The sequence below is a fragment of the Protopterus annectens genome, chromosome 8.part0, assembly GCF_019279795.1.
Source record: "Protopterus annectens isolate FY-2018-M chromosome 8.part0, PAN1.0, whole genome shotgun sequence".
Lineage (NCBI taxonomy): Eukaryota > Metazoa > Chordata > Ceratodontiformes > Protopteridae > Protopterus > Protopterus annectens.
Window position 1 is genome coordinate 1196171955 of NC_056741.1, and position 20722 is coordinate 1196192676.

At 41.2% G+C, this 20722-nt stretch overlaps 1 protein-coding gene across 1 annotated transcript in view; it reads left to right on the plus strand.

Moving 5' to 3' along the window:
* TOMM40 (translocase of outer mitochondrial membrane 40) overlaps positions 1-20722 on the plus strand; it is a 278102-nt gene that overhangs the window by 139104 nt on the left and 118276 nt on the right. Inside the window, exon 5 of the mRNA XM_044080684.1 lies at positions 15905-16006. Within this exon, the coding sequence (XP_043936619.1) occupies positions 15905-16006 (102 nt within the window). The remainder of the gene's footprint in view (positions 1-15904; positions 16007-20722) is intronic.

A 20722-nucleotide genomic window follows, 5' to 3' on the forward strand; every position in this document is an offset into this window, starting at 1 on the left:
GGTGTTAGGACATATTTTGTACAAATGACATACAGAAAGGAGAGTCAAATCACTGTGAATGAAAGGATTTTTTTGGGTAAATACCTATGTGAAAAAAATGGAAATGTATAGAGCATAGAGCCCTTCCTACTAAAAAAAAAAAAACTTCAATCCCTAAGATGACTCCCAGTCCAACGTCTCTGAATCAGACATACCAGCTGAGGTGGCTGAACCCATGGTATGTCCGATTTTACCTCTCAGGTGTCTGCTCCTGAGACCCCATTAGAGGCAGGTATGGTCCCTGATGCCTTGCAGATGATGGATACCTCTGATGAACTACATATTCATCTCTGAGGGCCCACATGGAATCCCTCAAATCCTTGTATGGGAGGGATGTTCCTTGTACACTTATAGAAATGGGACAGTGCTCGGGTCCTCCTAAGCTCATGTAGGCAGACATCACTCCAAAAAGAAACAAAAAATAAATCTAACATTCCTAGTTCTTCCAGGGGAAAAAAAGTGAATGTACTTCCAGGGTTTATTTAATGAAATTGTGGCTCTTAAACCTCCTTGTTTTGTTACCCAGGTATCTCAAGGTAGACCACAAAAGCAAGTCTCTGATTTTTTTCTCCTTTGAAAAGGATCCTGAACCAGACTGTGCTCATTCTCTGGGTTACTTTTAGCAACTCCACTCTCCTGAGCAAATCGTCTCTGAAAGGGACCCCCTTTTGCCCGATTCATGTCTGGAATAGACTGCCTTTGGAGAAACCATTCAGAATATGACTAAACACTTTGAGTGGTAATCAGGCAAATCTGAGAAATACAAAAAAGGTACTACCGCTTTCTGGAGATGGTACTTTGGCTTTCTTCACCAGTTCCCCAAGTTCTCAGAACTTGTCTTGATGCCTTACATTCTCCATATTGAACACCTGACTCTCTAAAACCTGACCTTTTGGCAGCAGGTGGTTGAAGTTCACAGTTTAAATACTTGCATAAAAACTCCATGGCTGACCCAGCAGCACTTTCCCTCACCTTGGATAAACCTTCCAGATTGCTTCCTACTGCTGGTGCCCTCCCCTCAGACAAGGATAAGCAGAGCTGTGGATATATGAGGTAAAAAAAACTTTACACCTTGGCATTCATGGCTATCGGTTACCAAACTTGAATGACCAAACACCTGCTTTCTGTGTTGGTCTCTGCATAAGGTCATGTCAGGATCACAGACAGCAGATTCCAACAGCAAATGCAGATCCTTCTGTCCCAAGCGACAAATAGACAGACACAGCATTAAATACAGTTATGATACATATGTCGAAGGCTGACATCATTGGCTCCATTATCAGACTGTATGCATGGGGTCAGGGGTCAGCCCATCCTTGAAGACTTAAAATCCAAACTTTTGGATTCACCCTTAAACAATGATCTTCTGTTTGGAACACAATCTGCCAGTCTTTTCAAATCTATGGAAGAGCAGGATAAGAACAGATTCTTCTCTCTACAGTTCATAGATACCATAGGAACTACCCATCTTAATCCACTTCCATCATTAAGAGGGGACCCAAGGCCCTCTTACAAATACAGAAAAGCGCCTAGGAAAAGATTTACAAACTGCAGAGGGACTCGCCTGCAGGGAGACCACCCTTTGGGCAGAATCTTGACAATATCCTCTTCTCCCCCCTCCCTCCATCCTTCCACCTGTCTGTGAAAAAGACTGTCCCTTTCATGTCAGTTCTGGGAGGTGGTAACAGTGGACAAGTGGGATGTTCTTCGTGTTTCACTGTTTCAGTCATCACATTTGGGTTATCTGCTTGCAGTAGCTCTCAGTCGGCCTGATTATCAAAGTCTTGGGTCCTGCGTCGGTTGCTGTCTCATCTTCCATGACGTCAGGTAGTCAGGGGTATAAAGCAAGCAGCCGATGCCATTACATCAGTCTTTCTTGCCATGCGGTGACCGAAGCAGAAGCAGTTCGCAAGTGCCGGTCGGCTGACTCCTGAAATTTTCAGAACCAAAGTCTTCAACTAAAGCTAAGTACCCCGTTGGGGAAACTTTCTTGCTCTAAACTGATGTCAGTAAACGTCAATAATTGTATTTCTTGTGGAAAGCAGATACCTCAAAAAGATTATAATTCGTACTGTATTCCTTGCCTAGGCCCTGACCACGACGTACCTCACTGTTGGGTTTGTGTCTTATTTAAACAACGACCGGTTCATCGTCTGTATATTTACGCTTCTAAATATTTTGGTATTCTGTTCAATTACCGAGATATAGCTTCGGTAAGCCACCCGACTACCGACATTCCGAAAAAACGCAAAGATAAAGACAGACACAGGCCGCCTAGGTACAAAGCTGCCGACACTTCTGCTAAGCTAGTTGCCAGTTCGCCGGTACTCAGTGAGGTGCTTTCGCAGCACTTGATACCCGCTACTTCAGATTCGCAGGCCTCTGCTGAGACCCATTCAGAGTCCGGTATGCCACGAGATGCTTCAACTGTGGAACCTCCGGATGTCTCTACCTTGGATGGGTCCAGAGCTGCTGTGTAGGCACCGGCTTCTGAGGGTGTAGTCAGGTCTACCGACTTGCATATCAAACAGACGCCATCTTCTCCTTCAAGGCCTAAAACTCAATCCATTCCTAGAAAACGGATGCCCAAACCGCATGGTCAGGCCTCCATGCCTAAAAAAACAATAAGAATGGCTGAAGATCTTATTACTTTAATCAGGGGAAGCCAACCTTCCCCCTCTAAGAGACCTAGGACTGAATTTGCTTATGGTTCTTCTTATCAGGATTCTGAAAGTTCTCTTTCCTGTAATGACCAGGATTTACCCTTATCTACCTATGAGGATTTTGATGCGGAGGACTCTATTCCCTCTGCTTCCCTTCCAGAGGATTTATCTTTTGGTGAAACCTTGTATACTCTTAGGGAACATTTTTGCTGGGAAAGCCAGGATTACTCTGATTCTAAAAAGAGGCTTGGGGATTTCTTATTCCTGTCCCAACACAGGCCTTTAGCTATCCCCCCTGTAATGGACATTGTTGATGATGCCTTTTTGGAATCTAGCTTGGCCCCTGACTCCTTACCTCCTGCTCCCAGAAAACCAGATGCATATTACAGGGTTCCTGACTCTCACAACTTCCTCTTTAAAAGTCCTACTGCGGATCCAGAGACCATTTCACAGGGACCCAAGGGCATTGAGGCTACTACTGCGAAAAGTCCTACCCCCCCGATAGAGATTCCAGGGCGCTGGATAGATGGGGTAAGAAGGTATACGCTTCTGCAACCTTGGCCATTAGGGCCTTAAACTGCCAGTTTCATATGTTAAAGTATCATCAGCATATTATTGGATTGCTTAAACAGAAAATGATGATTCATGACTGCTGAAAATAAGGATTTACAGGATTTAATGCATTCTGCTGAACAAGTTGGAAAACATACTTTGCAGTGTGGTTTTGATTCACTAGAGGCATCTTGCAGGGCTGCTATCACTGGGTCTGTACTTAGAAGGCATGCTTGGCTTAAGGAGCAATCTTTGCCAGATCATGTTAAAGCTAAATTGCTGGATGTTCCCTTAAACCAGGACCGCCTGTTTGGCAACAAAGCAGAAGTAATACTTAAAAAGATGGAGAAAAAAGCTAAATCTATGCAAACTGTTAAAGATTCCTTGCAAGTACAGCCTCCAAGATTTAGTAGGCATTGGCCCTCTAAGAACTGGTCCTTGCCTGCCTCTTCCAGGCCTTCAGTCCAAACCCAGAACCAGCAGAACACCCAGGCTTCAGTTCCAAGATATGCACTGGACTAAGCAGTGGGGGGCTCCCACTTCCAAAGCAGGGAGTAGTAAGACTCCCCCTATGGTAAACTGTCTCAATGAATTAACTTTAAAACTTCCAAGCCCTTCTCAACTGACTGCTCCTTTAGGGGGAAAGATTGCTCTGCAGGTAAAAAACTGGAAACACATTACACAGGACAAATGGGTTTTAAGTATAGTTTCCCAAGGATACAGATTCCACTTCTACATTTTACCAACCCCAAACGGTTAGCCAGATCTACCCCCAAATCAGTGGGCAGAGGCTCAAAAGCAAGTTCTCTGTCTCTCAAGTATAAGGGCTATTTAAACTGTCCTAGAAGAGGAAAGGGGACAAGGTTTCTACTCAAGACTTTTCCTGGTGCCCAGAAAAGACCACTCATGGCGTCCTATCCTGGATCTCTCTATCCTAAACACTTTTGGTGATCCCAAAATTCAAGATGCTAACTCTTCACCAGTTGCTTCCTATGCTAGGCAAGGAAGCCTGGTTGGCAACACTGGATTTAAAGGCAGCCTACCTGCACATCCCAATCGGGGAATCTTGCAGAAGATACCTACGCTTCAAAGCAGGCTACACACATTATCAGTTTTCTGTACTGCCCTTTGGCTAGGCACCCAGGGTATTCATAAAGTGCCTAGCTCCAGTCATTGCATTTTGCAGGCAAAGAAATATTCAGATACATCCATACCTGGACGATTGTCTAATTCAGGCAGAAACAGAAAGCCAGGACATACTTTTGAATCATCTGGCATTTGTACAAAAGGTGATAACTTCTCTGCGGTACACCATAAACGAAAAGAAATCACATCTTGTACCCTGCCAGAAAATTGTATTCCCGGGACCAAGCTTGAACACAACTTCCTAGATGGCTTTCCTCACGCCAGAGAAACAAGTTCATTTGACAGCTTACTTCAAACTAATGGCCACAAAGACCCTGCTATCTGCAAGACAAAAAGTTTTGGGGTTCATGGCCTCCTGCATTCTCCTAATTCCATATTCAAGACTGCATATGAGGAAACTACAGTGATTCATCTAAAAAGCCTATAGTGTCAACATTCTCAGGACCTAGAAGCAATGATTCCTATCATACCTTGCCTACGCCTAGAGTTCCTTTGGTGGGCAGAGGCCTGCCACCAAAACAAGGGACTGCCATTCACTCTACCCCTGCCGCCCATACCTGAACGACAGATGCATCAGACTATGCATGGGGTGCTCACTTGGCAGGGAAGTGCATTCAGGGCAAATGGAACCCAAGTCAAATGCACTTGCATATCAGTCAAAAAGAAATGTTAGCTGTACAGAATGCTCTGACAGCCTTCAAGGACCACATTCTTCAAGGACAATTAATGGTAAAGACGGACAGCACCACTTTTATGTGGTACATAAACAAGCAGGGGGGAACCCACTCATAACCCTGTCTGTACACTAGCCATGGCTCTGTGGAACACAGCCTTGAGCTACAAAGTGCACCTACAGGCTCAATTCCTGCCAGGAAAGCTAAATACACTGGCAGATGAACTAAGCAGAAATCTCATGGACCCACATGAGTGGAAACTGGAACCAAAGAAGTTCAACATGTTGGGGGAACCAGATATAGACCTGTTTGCCTCCCCCCAGAACTGCCAGTTGGACAAATTCTGCACAAGGACTCCACACAAACAAGCTTGGAAAGTTGATTCCCTGTCCTTCACCTGGAAAAACCTATCAGTTTATGCCTTTCCTCCTCTGCCTCTCCTCCCCAAGGTAGTACTACAGATCAAACATGACAAACCAAGGACGATACTGATTGCACCAGACTGGCCACTCCAACACTGGTACCCCCTCTTGCACAGTGTGTCACCATGGCACCTGCCTCAGACCCCTACCCTGCTGTCCCAGCAGGAGGGCCAAATTCTGCACCCTCAGCTTCAAACCCCGAACCTGGCTAATTACCTGATCTGTGTTACCATCCCTCAGTAAGCAAGTGTTGGATGTCATTCTGGAGGCAAGGAGGACTAGTACTAGAAAATCTTATGCTGAAAAATGGAAAAGATTCTGTTCCTGGAACCAAACTCAGGGGACGGGTACAGTAGCACCCAATTTACCTCAGATTCTTCAATACTTAACTGAGATGCTTCATAAGGGCCTTTCCTTTTCCTCCATCAAAATTCATGCCTCATCCATTTCAGCTCATTACAACACAGAACCCACCCCTCTTATCTCATCCACTGCTCAAGCAGTTCCTCAGAGGGGCCAAAAGCTTAAGACCACCCAGGAGAGCCCCAACCCCAGCCTGGGACCTTAACTTTGTATTGGAAAAACTCATTCTACCTCCTTTTGAGCCAGCTGCAAGTGCAGAGTTGAAATTCCTTTCTTGGAAAACAGCCTTCCCTTTAGCCATCACTTCAGCAAGAAGGGTGTCTGAATTACAGGCCCTTATGGCGTTGCCAACCTTCTTTTCTAACCCAAAGAATAAAGGGGAACGTATACTGCACTCCTTAGATGTGCACAGACAACTTAGATTTTATTTGGACAGGACTAAACTTCTCAGGGAATCTGAACAGCTGTGGGTGGCATTTGCTGCAGGGGCAGAGGGGAAGGCCATTTCAAAGCAAACCATTTCTAAATGGATAGGCCATTGCATTAATTTCTGCTGTAAGCACCATGGAAAACCTATCCCACAGGGGATAAGACCACATTCAACCAGGGCTGTATCTACCTCTACAGCCTTTCATCCTAGAAGCTGCTACCTGGAGTTCTGTGCATACTTTCAAAAAGCATTACCATTTGCCAATTTTCTCTAAATCCAGAGCTGGCTTTACCACTGCAGTCTTGCAGGGCCTTATTGCTGGTCCTAAAGCTATCTAATTTCCTCCTCCCATCCTTAGCATTGGGAATCTACCCAAATGTGATGACTGCAACAGTGAAACACGAAGAACATAGTACAGCTGTGTACACTTATCATAAATGTAGATGTTAGTGTATTCACTGTTGCAGTCCTAGTTACCCTCCCTCCAGCCTCCTGACTTCTATTGGCTATACCTCTATTCTTGCTTACTATGTTTAAAGCTTTTTGGTGTATTTGCTTTTTGTTGGAAATGTAACCTTGTGTATATATATATATAATTGCTTCCCATTATGGGGGCACCTGACATCTGGGGCAAGAAAAATTAATGTAATGGCGTCGGCTGCATGCTTTATACCCCTGATTACCTGACATCATGGAAGATGAGACAGCAACCGACACAGGACCCAAGACTTTGATAATCAGGCCGACCGAGGGCTACTGCAAGTGGATAACCCAAATGTGATTACTGCAACAGTGAATGCACTCTAACATCTACATTTATGGTAAGTGTACACAACTGTACTTTCTCTTAACATCATCAGAGAAGGCTACTCTAGGTCCTGGGAAAGCATTCCCTCCATTAAATGGATTCTTAATCCTCTGCCTATCTAGGTTCCTTTGATTGTTCCCATTATTCAGGACTTATTGGCACAGGGCACCACAGAAGTACCTGCATCCTTCATAGAAAAATGTTTTTTAAAAGTATTTTTCTTATTGCAAGGAAGGAAGGGCAATGGAAGTCCATCCTAGACTTCTCCCTGCTAAACACCTTCCTGAGAACTCCTATCTTCAAAATGCTTTCTCTACACACCCTCCTACCTTTCATTTTGCCTGTGGTATTTCTAATCTTCCTAGACCTCAGGGAAGCCTATTTGTACTTCCCTATAGGTCTATCCTGCAGGAGATTCTTCAGGATCTTCTCTAGCTCTTCTCATTTTCAGTTTATTGCTTTGCCCTTTCGTCTTTCTACTGGCCCAAGAGTTTTCATAAAGTGCCTAGCAGCTGAGGTAGCTTTCTGTCGCTCTCAAGGAATTCATATTTTGTCTTTGATTCAGGCCTTGTCCACAGACCACCCTTCGCAAACACCTGCATTTTACTGTTTGATTCTTAATTCACCATCACCTTTCAGAAAGGGTTGCTGGCTAACCCCAAGAATAATGCAATACCTCCTTCCTCTGGAAAAAGTTTATAGTCTGGCAAGTTGTCCCCCCCCCCCCCCCCAAACCTTCTACTTAGTGACTCATTACACTACAAAGCTTACCCTCCACTGCCACATATCCCAAGGGTGGTCCTGAAAGTACAAAAAAAAAAAAAAAACACTCAAAACTTCTGCTCCTGGCTCACTTCTTGTCCATACAGTATTAGTGTTACATCCTCTTCCACCTATCGGAGGGAAACCATTGAAAGATTCCAGTACAACCAGAATGAATCGCCCAAAAGAAAGGTCAGCTTCTACACCCCAACCTAGCCTCTCTCTGTGTCACTCAGTGGATGATTAGGTTCTGATCCTAAAAAACTTATTTTAAGAAGAGGTGATGCAGGTTTTTCAGGAGACCAAGAAACCTATAACAGGAGATCCATCCATCCATCCATCAACTTTTTTTTTGCACATGGTGTTGTATTGTCACTTCAGCACTGACGATCCTCTAGAGTTGAAGATTACATTGCCTGGTGGATAGACTTCTGCATTAGTTCTTCCACATCACACAGTCACAGCTATGGCCAGCTTAGTGTCCAGTCCACCTAATGCATGTCTTTTGAATGTGGGAGGAAACCCACACAAACGTGGAGGAGATGCAGACTCTGCACAGAAGGCACCCCAGCCAAGAGTTGAACTGGGGAACCTATTGCTGTGAGGCGGCAACACTGTCTGCTGCGCCACTGTGCCACCCAATATTCCTACACAGGAATCCTATGCAGGAAATCAAATACAGCCAGATGGAAAAGATTCTCCATTTGGTGTCACAAGCATGAACTAGATCCATTCAGTCCGAAGTTCCCATTGTGCTCCAGTATCTCTGAGTTGTAGCATTCTGGGTTGTATTATTCATCTAACTTTAAAGCATATTTGTCAGCCATTAATGCCTGTCTACCTCCAGACCTTCCTCCTATTTCGAGGACAGAGGTGAAGCTTTTCCTGAAAGGAGTCATACACTTTAAGCATTCATAGCTACTCTGCTCTTCCTTACCTTCCACAAGCACAAGTAACGCTTAGGAGCAATCCTTCTTTCATGCCCAAAGTTCTAAAAGCGCCATCTTTCAATCAAGCCATTCACCTACCTGCTTTCTTTGCCAACTCTTGTGTGTGTGTGGGGGGATTTTACATTACTTAGACATTCACAGGCAGCTGAGGTTCATGTTGGGACAAAACTAAGACAATCGGGAAAACTGACCAACTGTTTGTTTCTTTCATGGAGGATAAGCTGGTCTAACAAGTCTCAAAGCAAACCATTGCATCCTAGATTTCAAGGGCTATGTCCTCCTGTTACTTATTACATTGCCAGTCTGTGTCCTCTAGACCTAAAGCACATTACATTCAGACAGTTGTCTCTTCTGGTGTCTTCCACAAAAGAGTTGATGCCAGGTCCATCTTGGAAGTGGTCATTTGGTCCTGTGTGCACACCTTCACCAACCACTGCAATATTGATTCCTCTTCCAGGTCTGACGGCCTTTGCTTCATCAGTGCTTTCTGGTTTCCTGGACAGTTCCTTTTCTTCATACTAGCTAGCCACCCCCTCTCTCTTCAGCTGTGGGTGTCGCCCATATCTGATGAATACTGCAACAGTGATTTCATTTAGGATATAGTCCAGTTGTGTAAGAACTTACCATAACAGTAGATGTCCTACTGATCACTTTTGCAGTATTCCTTCTCTTCTGTCCTCTTGCTTTTGGATTATATATGTACATGCATGCCTTTTTTAGGGAGTTTACTACTTTTTTTTTTTTTTTTTTAGATACACCCATCCTAGCTGACCAGTTTTCTTTGTCTTCACACTGCTGGCTTGGAGATAGCATGAGGATCACACATGTTCATCCATCCTTTATAATCTCCTGTGTCTGTCCATCCTTTTTATAATCTGATGCACAGCATGTACAAGCTGAGTTTTAAGTCGGGTGTGCCTTTGGGAAGGTATAGCTGTTATCGTAAGTTTATACTGCAGTATGTTTGCAGATGACTTAAAAATGGGTAAAGTGATTACATGTGTTACAGATGGGGCATGTCTGCAAAATAACTAGATTAATCTGACCATTTGGGCACAGGAGCGTAACATGCTGATAAATACATCAAAAACTAAGCATATGAGATTTGGGGAAACATAAATTGAAAGGTGAATATTTAATACAGCATACAGTGATTGAAACTGTAGATTCATTTAAGGTTCTGGGTATGGGTATATGTGTAGATCCAGCTTTGGCTTTTTCTAATTCTGTTAATGACAACATAGGTTGTCTAGGAAATCGGAAATTATGAAGTCATTGTTAGTTACATTAGACCCAAACTTCAGTATGGAATAACAATTTGGAAACCTTATAAGAAAATAAGCATGAGTAAACTGGAAAGAGAACAGTGGATATATACCAAGGGGGCATCCATGGATGTGAAAATGTAAGTTATTATGAAAGACTGAAAATCTGCATGTATACAGTTTCTCGTGTAGATATTTAAGAAGGCACCTTATTCAGGTGTATATGGCATTTAGAGACTGCTTCCTCTGGGAATATTTGGGGTTATCAACAAGTAGTAGAGAGTCATCAGACAATCTATGTAGAAGATTCTATGGGAATGAGAAGTGTATATTAATTGGCTGTCTGTGAGAGCAGCTGATGCATGGAACAGACTACCAAATTACATTACATTAAAGCAAGCACTTAGTTTATATACTTTTAAGAACAGCCTGGACACTTATTATGGGCATAGCTATTTAGATATATTGACAGGCTTGAAGAGGATTATTGCCCATTTGATACTGCCAGCCCAGCTATCTGGAATTTTGTAAATAATCACATGTCATTTGTGACTGTTAATATGATTCCTATGTTTGTCTTACAAATGTAAGAGAGCTATATGTTATGTGTATATTAAACTACTGGTGCAAAACTGTGTGTTGAACAGGGTTTGTACAGTACTGAGCATCAAGGATATGTCTACAGTGTACCCGACTGGAAAAGAACAGAAATGTATATAAACTATATACCTGTGCAGATGTACATGTTAATAGTAGAAGCTGGAACATACAGAGTTAGCTTGCAAAATATCTCTGTTTCAGTGAAACAGACACAATGTCTCAAGCTAGAGGTTTTTCTATTGTCTTGAAACCAAAATAATTACTAGGTTTCAAATGTAAAAGCATTTTTATTGTTTTACGGCTTTCAATTTCTGCAATGATCTGAGAGAGAGATGTATTTTTAACACAGCGATGTTCGTTTCTGTTAACCTGGGAACTGAAGGCAGTGATAGAGTGATGTCATCCAAGCTGACCTAGCAGTAATGTTTGATAGTAATTTAAGAACTCTCTCGGAGAGAGACTGATTGCATTTTGTATTTGTCTTTGGATCTGACAACATCCACTCATCAACATCTGCACTTGCCTTGCTAATAGTAAGTAAATATTAGTTTAGATGTTTTCTGTGTTTGAGTGTCCTGCAATGTTTTAAAATATTTCCTGTGATTCTGAACTCTCTAGTTAATGTGTTGATTGAGTATTGTCTTGTTCTTTTATTACTTATTATTAAATCTTTGCGGCTTATATTTGTGAGACATATTTAAGCTCTTGGCGTACTTGCACATGTATTTGGTGACACGGGTCACTCCTAAATAGCCTTGCTCTTGGCCACACTCACCATTTGGCTAATAGTAACATTACACCGTAGGATTAGTCACCCTTTAAGGGCCTTAAAACTAGCTCATAAAGGTTGGTGACAGTGATAACTACCTTATAGTCTGAGCAGAAGGGGGCATAGCTAGTAAACCTGTGCCAGCCTTCCCCAGGTGTGTGTGTGTAAATCAAATGTGTGTGTGTGTAAATCAAATCTGTGTGTGTGTAAAACAAATCTGTGTGTGTGTAAATCAGATCTGTGTGTGTGTAAATCAGATCTGTGTGTGTGTGTGTGTGTGTGTGTGTGTGTGTGTAAATCAAATCTGTGTGTGTGTGTGTGTAAATCAAATCTGTGTGTGTGTAAATCAAATCTGTGTGTGTGTGTGTGTGTGTGTGTGTGTAAATCAAATCTGTGTGTGTATGTGTGTGTGTAAATCAAATCTGTATGTGTGTGTGTGTAAATCAAATCTGTGTGTGTGTAAATCAAATGTGTGTGTGTGTGTGTAAATCAAATGTGTGTGTGTGTGTGTGTAAATCAAATGTGTGTGTGTGTGTGTGTAAATCAAATGTGTGTGTGTGTGTAAATCAAATGTGTGTGTGTGTGTAAATCAAATGTGTGTGTGTGTGTAAATCAAATGTGTGTGTGTAAATCAAATCTGTGTGTGTGTGTAAATCAAATCTGTGTGTGTAAATTGAATCTGTGTGTGTGTGTGTGTGTGTGTGTCAGCTACTTGGGCAGGGACACGAAACACTGGTTGGACAGAGAGGGTGCTGGAGGTCTTTGCTTGATCCCTCACCTGCGATCTTGACCCTATAGCAGTGCCACTGGGGAGTCTTTTATTGGGAATCTGGAGAAAGAGGGAGACACCAGCCCCAGACTGACTGTAATTTCTGTGTGCTCTTAAGGGAAATTGTACTACTGTGTGTGAACTTTTATCCTCCTACTTTGTACGTCCCTCACTGTTGCCAGTGGTGAGGATTGAGACGACTTTATTACTGGGCTAGTGCAGGGGCATCACAGCCCGTGCTTGAAATATTTGTCTGTATGTTATGTTATGTATGTATATATGTTTATGTATGTAACACCTTGAACTGGTTTGTGTAACAAATAGCACTACCATATTCTAGCAGTGTATAACACCTTGCCCTTAACCCCAAAAATTACCCTGCGAGATCAATGCTAAAACCCGAATCCTTAATCAAAACAGCCTACCTTATTACAGGATTGGACAACGTGGATATGATATTTCTAAATGTATGTGTGGCCAGCCTGGTAGATTTAGGCATCCTAAGGTAACGTAGCAATAGTGTTATGTTTTCGGACAACCAGTTAGTCAGTAAAGAGTGCAACAAATTATGTAAGGTATGCAAGTATGCAGTTTCCTTGGGGCAATAATCTCTCATACAAATGAGGTTGTCTGGAATAACCACACTACATCCCTAACATGCACATACTTTTGTTTGCTGAGGTTCTTAAAAGAAACCTCCTCAAATCTCCAAAACCTCCAAAGCCACTAAACAGGAACACTGCTCCTCGGCATTCACTAAAACACACACCAAATGCAACAGCAAGCATCTCCCAAGTCTCAACCATTGATACCCCAAGAGCAAAGTTCATAAGGCAAGTATATACTTTTCCTAATAATCCTGTCACAGATGTCCCACTCAGCAGGCTAGAAAAGAAGATGATGGTTAGTTGCCTTGCTGAAACCATATTACACCATATCGCACTTGGGTCATGGTACCCCGCTTACTGCTATGATTTTATCATAGCCCCTGTGGGTGTAAATGACCTGTGACATACCTCATTGGACTATATGAAAAGAGACCTAATGGATCTCTCGGAATGTGTGTGTCAGATTGGTACTAGCCTTGCATTGAGCAGAATGCTGCCTGTAACCAGGATGATGCCACAGCTTGAACATAAAATGATTGATTTTTTTTAGTAATTGTCAGTTTCTGGTGCCACTCCAGGGATACAGTATCTGTCAGCATGGGAGGACATGGCCAGCAGACAGTGTTTTACCAGGGATGGGCTGCACCTGTCCTCCATAGGCTTTCAGATGTTGGCAAAAACCTTCTCCCCCACCTCAGAGTCTTAGGCAATACCAAACTGATGAAACTACCAACATAGTGGAAAAAGTCTCCAAGTAACCTTAAGGTGTTGCTACTCAAAGGAACCTAAACAACAAATTCCACACCTTTCAAGCCCTCCTCTTTTTGGAGACATTTGTGCTATGACTGAGACTTTGTTTTAAAGCCATAGAAAGTATCCTAGCAATGCAAGGCTTTGAAGCCTTCCACATATTAGACCAACAGCAGCACAGACTGGGGCCAGTGGTGGAGGTGTTTTGATCTCAGTTGGCAATAAACCTGCTTCTAGGTTCTTTAAACAAGAGGATAATGCCACGGAGCTTATCCACGTGCAAGGCACTAGATGTGGTCCCTCACCATATCATAGCTAGTTACAGGTCACCATCTATGACCCTAGAGTCTCGCAACTCTTTGTATGGTGAGCACATCTACTAGGTTTACAAACAAACATGCTATTCGTGAGTAACTTTAACTATCCCTCTCTAGAGTCGGAAATGTACAATACCTCAAACTCGCATGCAGAACATTTTCTAGAATTCATTTATGCAAACACACTGGAACAGGTAGTGCATTTCGAAACAGAGGTTCAAACGTACTGGATTTGGTACTGTTCAAGATGGGAAAACATTGCACCCCATCCCCCTTCACATCCTCACTGGTGAGGTCTGGTTCCCACTTCCTTTGAAGTAAAAAATCAACCAGGACACTGAGCTAAACCACTAACAGGAGCTATTCTGAAGCAAAATGATCCCAATTAAGTGACAGTTTGTCAAAATTTAAAGTTCCCCTAACCACGAGACCACAGCTGCCTGTGCAGAATTATTTAGATAGTCCATATACAGATATCTGAATGGCTGCATAGAGGTTGCCTAGCCTACCAAAAAATTAAACCCAAAACAAACCCAGGTTTGCAGATGACTGTAAATTGGGAGCCATTATAAATTCCTCCCAAGACAACAACATTGGGCAGAAGGGTTTAACATAGATAAATGACTGGTGCCAAAGCCATGGTCTAAAATTTGATGCCAAAAATACAGTATAATGCCTTTTAGAATACTGTCAATCCAAGTAAAATGCCCCTAGGAGTCGAACCAAGTAGTAAAGGATTTGGGAACAAGTAGACAGCAGTCTTGCCTTTGACCATCACCTAGCTAAGATAGTCGATCGTTGTAGGTTACCCAACTTATAGGCAAGGGTATGGCATCCATGTGCAAGGATGTTATACTGCCACTGTACTCTGCCCTTATCAAACCTATCATTAAAGAGTGCCTCCTTTGGCATGTACCTAACTAGACATTTGCAACACTTGGAATGCCCATAGAGGTTTCTCACCAGGAGAGTTTAGGGCATGAACAGTCTGTCTTACAGTGATCACCTAAAGGCTGTCTCTCTGTTTTTAGTCTCCTACAGGCTGCTGAGAAGGAATCTTTGCCTGGCTTACAGGGCTTCCTCAGGCCCAGCCCTGATGAATACACATGCACAAAAAACACAGCACCAGAAAACCAGATCCAGGGATCTGAACTTCACTTGTGGCATAAAGAAAGCATGCTGGAGAAATGTGTGTCCCAAAGGATCACCACACTATGTAGAATAGGCTCCCAGTTCAAGTAAAACACAGTTCATTCCTGACCATATTCAAAACAAAACCTTGACAATTGGAAGACTAATCCATAATCCCTGGTCTGGTGTCCCATATGGACAAAGGCTGTCAATAAGAAAATGTTATCCTAACACCCCCACCCCCCCCATGTCCCTCCCTACTTGCATGCCTCTCCCCATGTATAGACAGTCGTGTTCCTCTGGACCCAATGGTTTGGGGTCCCAGGCTAGTCTTGTTAGGGCCCTAGTGGTCATTAGCCTAATAACCTGTGAACAAACTTAAAACTAACCTTTCTCCCTCTACTCCGAGTTGTTTGAACCACAAAACATCACACTGTGCCTGACCTAGCTGTTGCATTGAAACATCACCTACAAAGAAACTATTTTTTTTTTTTGTCACATCTACGTCTGTACAGTCTTAAAGTGCAGATGTACTGTTTCTTAAATGCAGCATGCCTCTGAAATATGCAGATAGTACATTAATTAACTCCAAGGTTTAACCGAGAGAGAATTGTGGACCTGCTGTGCTTCAAGTTTGTATAATGGTCTCGTCTGGTGGTATAATTGTCCATTTGAGCTAGAGTTGATGGAGTGAACTTTTATGAATGAGAATTTTTTTTTTTATTGTGGGATTAGTTCAACTTGATTCACAAGTGCATGTAGCTTCAGGTGTAACTACAGATGGTTAAAAATTAGGTTTTGATTCATAATAGTTTTCTTACATTACCTCCTATTTTTTTTTTCTCATGTTCTGGCATGATGTTAGTCTAATTCTTTTCTCTCCTAGACATTCCCAGTGATGGTTGGCGATATGGACAATAATGGAAGCCTGAATGCCCAAGTGATTCATCAGCTAACAGACAGAGTTAGATCAAAAGTTGCATTCCAGGTGAGAAAATTGCATTTAACTGCTTTTAAAATACATTATAGGAAAACTTAACAAATTTAGCTGTCTTAGACTTGGGCATTAGTCACTAATTTAACTTTGCTTGGTTAAAGTGATTTGCCAATGTTTCTATATACATTATGACATTGAGTCAAGGGCCACAATATATTTCCAGCATGCCTTTACTTTACTTCCTTACTTTTTTTTACTACTTTACTTTTTTGGCTGATTTTTTAATAAAAAGCTTTGTAAAATTATCAACCCACATTCCAAAAAAAAAAAAATAGCTTTTCCAGTCGTGTGCTACCATAGGACTAATGTGAGCTAAATCTTTACAATTAAATGGAGCACCTTTGTGCATGCAGTGTGTTGTGTCCATTCAGTGATGCAGGCAAAGGCAAAGAGTCTGTTGCACCAATAGACTTGAAGTTAAACTTCCTTGTTTTTTCTCAGTGATGTCAGTGGAAGTAAATTGCAAATTTTAAAACTAATTTTATTCAGGAATTGGGTAACCAAAATGCTTTCTGATAGGGGTGGTGGTCAAGAGTTTATGCACTTGCATGCTGTAGTACTAAGGTGTGTGCAAAAAAAATTGGCAAATCACTTAAAATCTTTAAATAATAATTGTTTAAAAGATAATTCCAGTGATCATGCAACATAATTGGCATCTATATGTATGTGTGTACCGCTGTACTGCTTTACTGTGTACATTTGTGTAATCAAGATGATTGTCACTGCGGAAGTGATGCCCCGACCCCATGTGCAAAATGTTAAAAGGGGTTGAGGATGGATTTGTGTAAGACTGATTAGTGAGGCTGTGTAACAAAAATGGGAGTGCTCCACTTCCAAGTTGATAGACTTCACATATTTTTTTTTTCACCTCAAAATTCCGAATTAAGAGATAGTTGGTAGTTTCCTTTCTCAGGAAATGTCAGTGAAAATCCCTGGGGAGAATGATATGGAGGTACCTCTTGGCAAATGTTCTAACATGTGAAAGTCAGATAAACATATGCCATAAGAAGTATTGCAACATTTAAAACACCTTTTGGTGATTTTGAGGATGGCTGTTGGTAGGAATACTGATTTGTACATTTGTATTTGGACTGCTTCCACTGCTTTGTCTCAAGTTTAAACTAGAAAGTTTCAACCCAACAATGTAGTGGAACCTCCAACTAGTCAAAACCTCATAAAAGAGCATTTTTTTTCACCCTTAAACACACACACACACACACACACACACACACACACACACACACACACACACACACACACACACACACACACACACACTCTTGGGTGGCTTTCCTCCTGCACTCCCTTATGTAAGTGTACTTGCTCCACAGTTGTACAGACTCTGAGGAAAAAAATCACACGCACTGAACCATTGCTGACATACAGTTAGAAATTGCACTGGCAATGATTTTTTGGGGGAAACTGTCATCCTTGATATCAGCATCTGCAGATGTAAACTGTTGAGGTGAAAGCTTTTTATTTTGTGAAGAGTGGGTGATGTCTAGGATCATACTCGAGATCTAGTTTTTGCCATGTGTTAACTGTTAATAGTAGACAGTCATGCATAACTATTTTCGGAATGTGCCTCTGTAGATAACAGTACATTGTATTTTTGGGTGTTTTGTACATTGGATTATGCAGGCCCTCTTGCTGAGAAGATAGTGGGTAGGTTAGAAGATCGATCATTTCATTTTTAAAAGTTTTAGCTGTTTGCATCTCTTTAAGTAAACCAGAATTTTTAAATTTAAATGCCTTGTTTCTTACTGTCATATGAGTGGTTGAACATTTTACAAAGTGGTCAGCATGTCTGTGGAAAGATCATGTCGATATCAATGAAACTGAATGCAGAACCTGCAGTGAGTTTCAACTGTTTTGAGAAAGTTCACTGTTGGCTAGTGAATTTTAGCCTTTTTGAGAATTTAACTGTTTGCTAGTGGACCTTCTGATTCCATTTTCACATACACTTTTATGTGAAAATAGGACTTGTGGAAATCTGCACTGCTGTTTTGAATGTGCTACTCTTAAGGGCATTCCTTGTGCTGTCTAGCAAGGAAGCAGGAGCTTTCCTGCCTTTGCTTCTGTTTTCTAGAGTATTATTTCAAATATTATATTTATTTATTGATTGATTTGATTGTGTGCGTGTCTAACCATTTTTTTTTTACTATACTTTTGCTACTTTAGTTGTAAGGGCTAATAGGTAAAGTAGGAATTATTTTTCTTTTCTGTGCTCATTACAAGTTAAAAATGACAGCAAAGATAATATTTTTTGATTATATATAGCTGCACATCTTGATGTAGTAAATAAACGTTACTTGTATCCAAGTGGCTGTTCATGACTTTGTTTTTCCTGTCTTTTTTGGCTTTACAGCCAGTCACAGCCATTATCAGCACTCCTGACCTCATGTCATCACTGTGCTAGGTGTAATGATGTGGGTGCATGCAGCAGTTCACCAGCATCAGTTGAGTACTCTTAAGTTTGAGGGAAATTTAAATTTTGAGAAGAAAATGTATTTTGAGTGGAATATTGAATTTCTGTTGGTGCACTCTAACTTTGTGAGGTCAGCAACTGCTTGAAGTGACTGGTAAATAGAACCATTGCATGTGATGTTTACGGTCTCTCAATCTGACATCTGGGTTTTGGATGCATTACTCATCTGTAATCATTATTTTTATGGAATTTGCATGTTCTCCTCATGTCTGTGTGGATTTTCCCTGAGTATTTTGGTGTCCTTTTAAAGTGTAATTGTATTCTAATTTATTCTAAATTGTCTATGTATTCTGCATTTGTCATTGACCTTGTGACTTAGGTAATCAATCCCCTTTTCCCCATTTTTACGTGATGTTGAGTGTCGCATCAACTTTAGTCAAGGTGACCAAATCACTTGGAGTCCATGTTTATGTAATGATCGAAAATGTCTATAAGTCTGACCACTTCATTACCTGATTAACAAATGCATTAGCAGCAATTAAAACTGATCCATAATGTACATCCCCAGACTTTGTGTTCTTTCACAAGATCTTGGTGGCCGGATCTTTTTGGCCTAGTTAAAATTTGCCAGTCGCTGTGGAGGTAGCAGTCAAAAGCCATATAAATCTGTTGGGTCTATATTAGAAAAACGAAATGTCAAAACAGCGAATGCACTTAAATCGACCCAAAATTATCAAACCTGCTAAACCTCAAATGGCCACAACAGCGATTTATTTATTTATTTTTCACAGGGAAAAAAATTACTGGGCCATTGCCAGGGCTTGCCATTTCCTCCACTGTAGTACGATCTCGGAGTTGGTATATTTAAGTAGGGGTGTGTGGGGGCGAAGCCCCCTACTTTATTTTTAGATTTTTTTCCCCCCAGGGAAAAAAATCGCTATTGTGGCCGTTCAAGGTTTAGCAGATTCGATCATTTTGGGTCGATCTAAGCACGTTCGCTGTTCTGACGTTTCATTTTCTAATATAGACCTCATCTATTTACTAAGGCTGCACAGTATAGAATTTTTGAAAGTCAAATTTTCCACTCATTTTTTCCCTTTTCTGGAATGCTGCCTGTCTTTCAGATGCTTTTGTTTGTCACAGTGTACAAAATAAGTACTAAGCTCTGCCTTGATGTTGGCACTCTGTGATGGCCACTGCATTAGATCAATGTCCTTCAGGTGATTGAATTGCCTATTGCACACTATAAAGAGAATGCTGTCATGGGTTCTGTAAGGATTTTTTTTTTTTTTGCCTTTTAGACTTCCATATTGTTTTTTCCACCTCCTTTTCATAGGGCTAAGTTTTAGTTGAATAATTGTAGGCAAAGAATTCTTTGAGTAAAAAAAAAAGTATCCCTCAAGGAGTTAACTGTGCTTAAGACACCACAGCACATGATAAAAAAACGTATCAGCACAGAAACATGACTGAGGATAGCTAGATAAAATCAGCACTGTTTTAATGACAAAAAAGGTAAGTGCTTTCACACTGTTACAAATGCTTCATCAGACCATAAAATCTAAAAATAAAGACAAGCCTTAAGTAGATGCATCAGTTACCATATGATTGATCACCCATTCAAATCGACCATTCATTGCAGTTGGGAAATATAACATTTAAGTCACCTAACTGGATCTCTAGCTTTCAGAACAGGTTTTAAAGAGACCCTACCATTAAGTCCTGGTGATTTGTCTGCTTGTAACTTAATTATCCAATGCAGTTCACGATTCTCGGTATAACTCTTGAAATCACCTAAACACAGATTCCTCATTGCTTTTTCGGTAACTTTATGATGATGCTCATGTTTTTAGTTTTAGTGTAAAACGTGCTTTCCAAAGCACTTCTTACATCCTTAATGCGTATATAATATACATGTTCCCTGGTATGTTCCATTAAGGAATGACTAGTTTTCCAAATATAGAAACAGAATTTTAAATTAGCAATATAAATGACATCTGTAGTGGTGCAGTCTGCTCTAACCTTAAACCTGAATGTTTCTAGATTAGATGTCAGTGCATGCACAAAAATTAAACTTGCTATAGCACTGTGTGCCTAATATTCATCTACGACATGGCATTTGATGATAATTCGTGTAACATAGCTGCCTCTTCATAGATTTCTTATTTTTAAAAATGAATTTGGGTTTATCACCTATTAAATCTTTATTACGCTCTTCTGTTTGCCAAGTTGTTTCAATAATGTCACAAACTGCTCTAACATCACTGGCATAGTATGGGGGG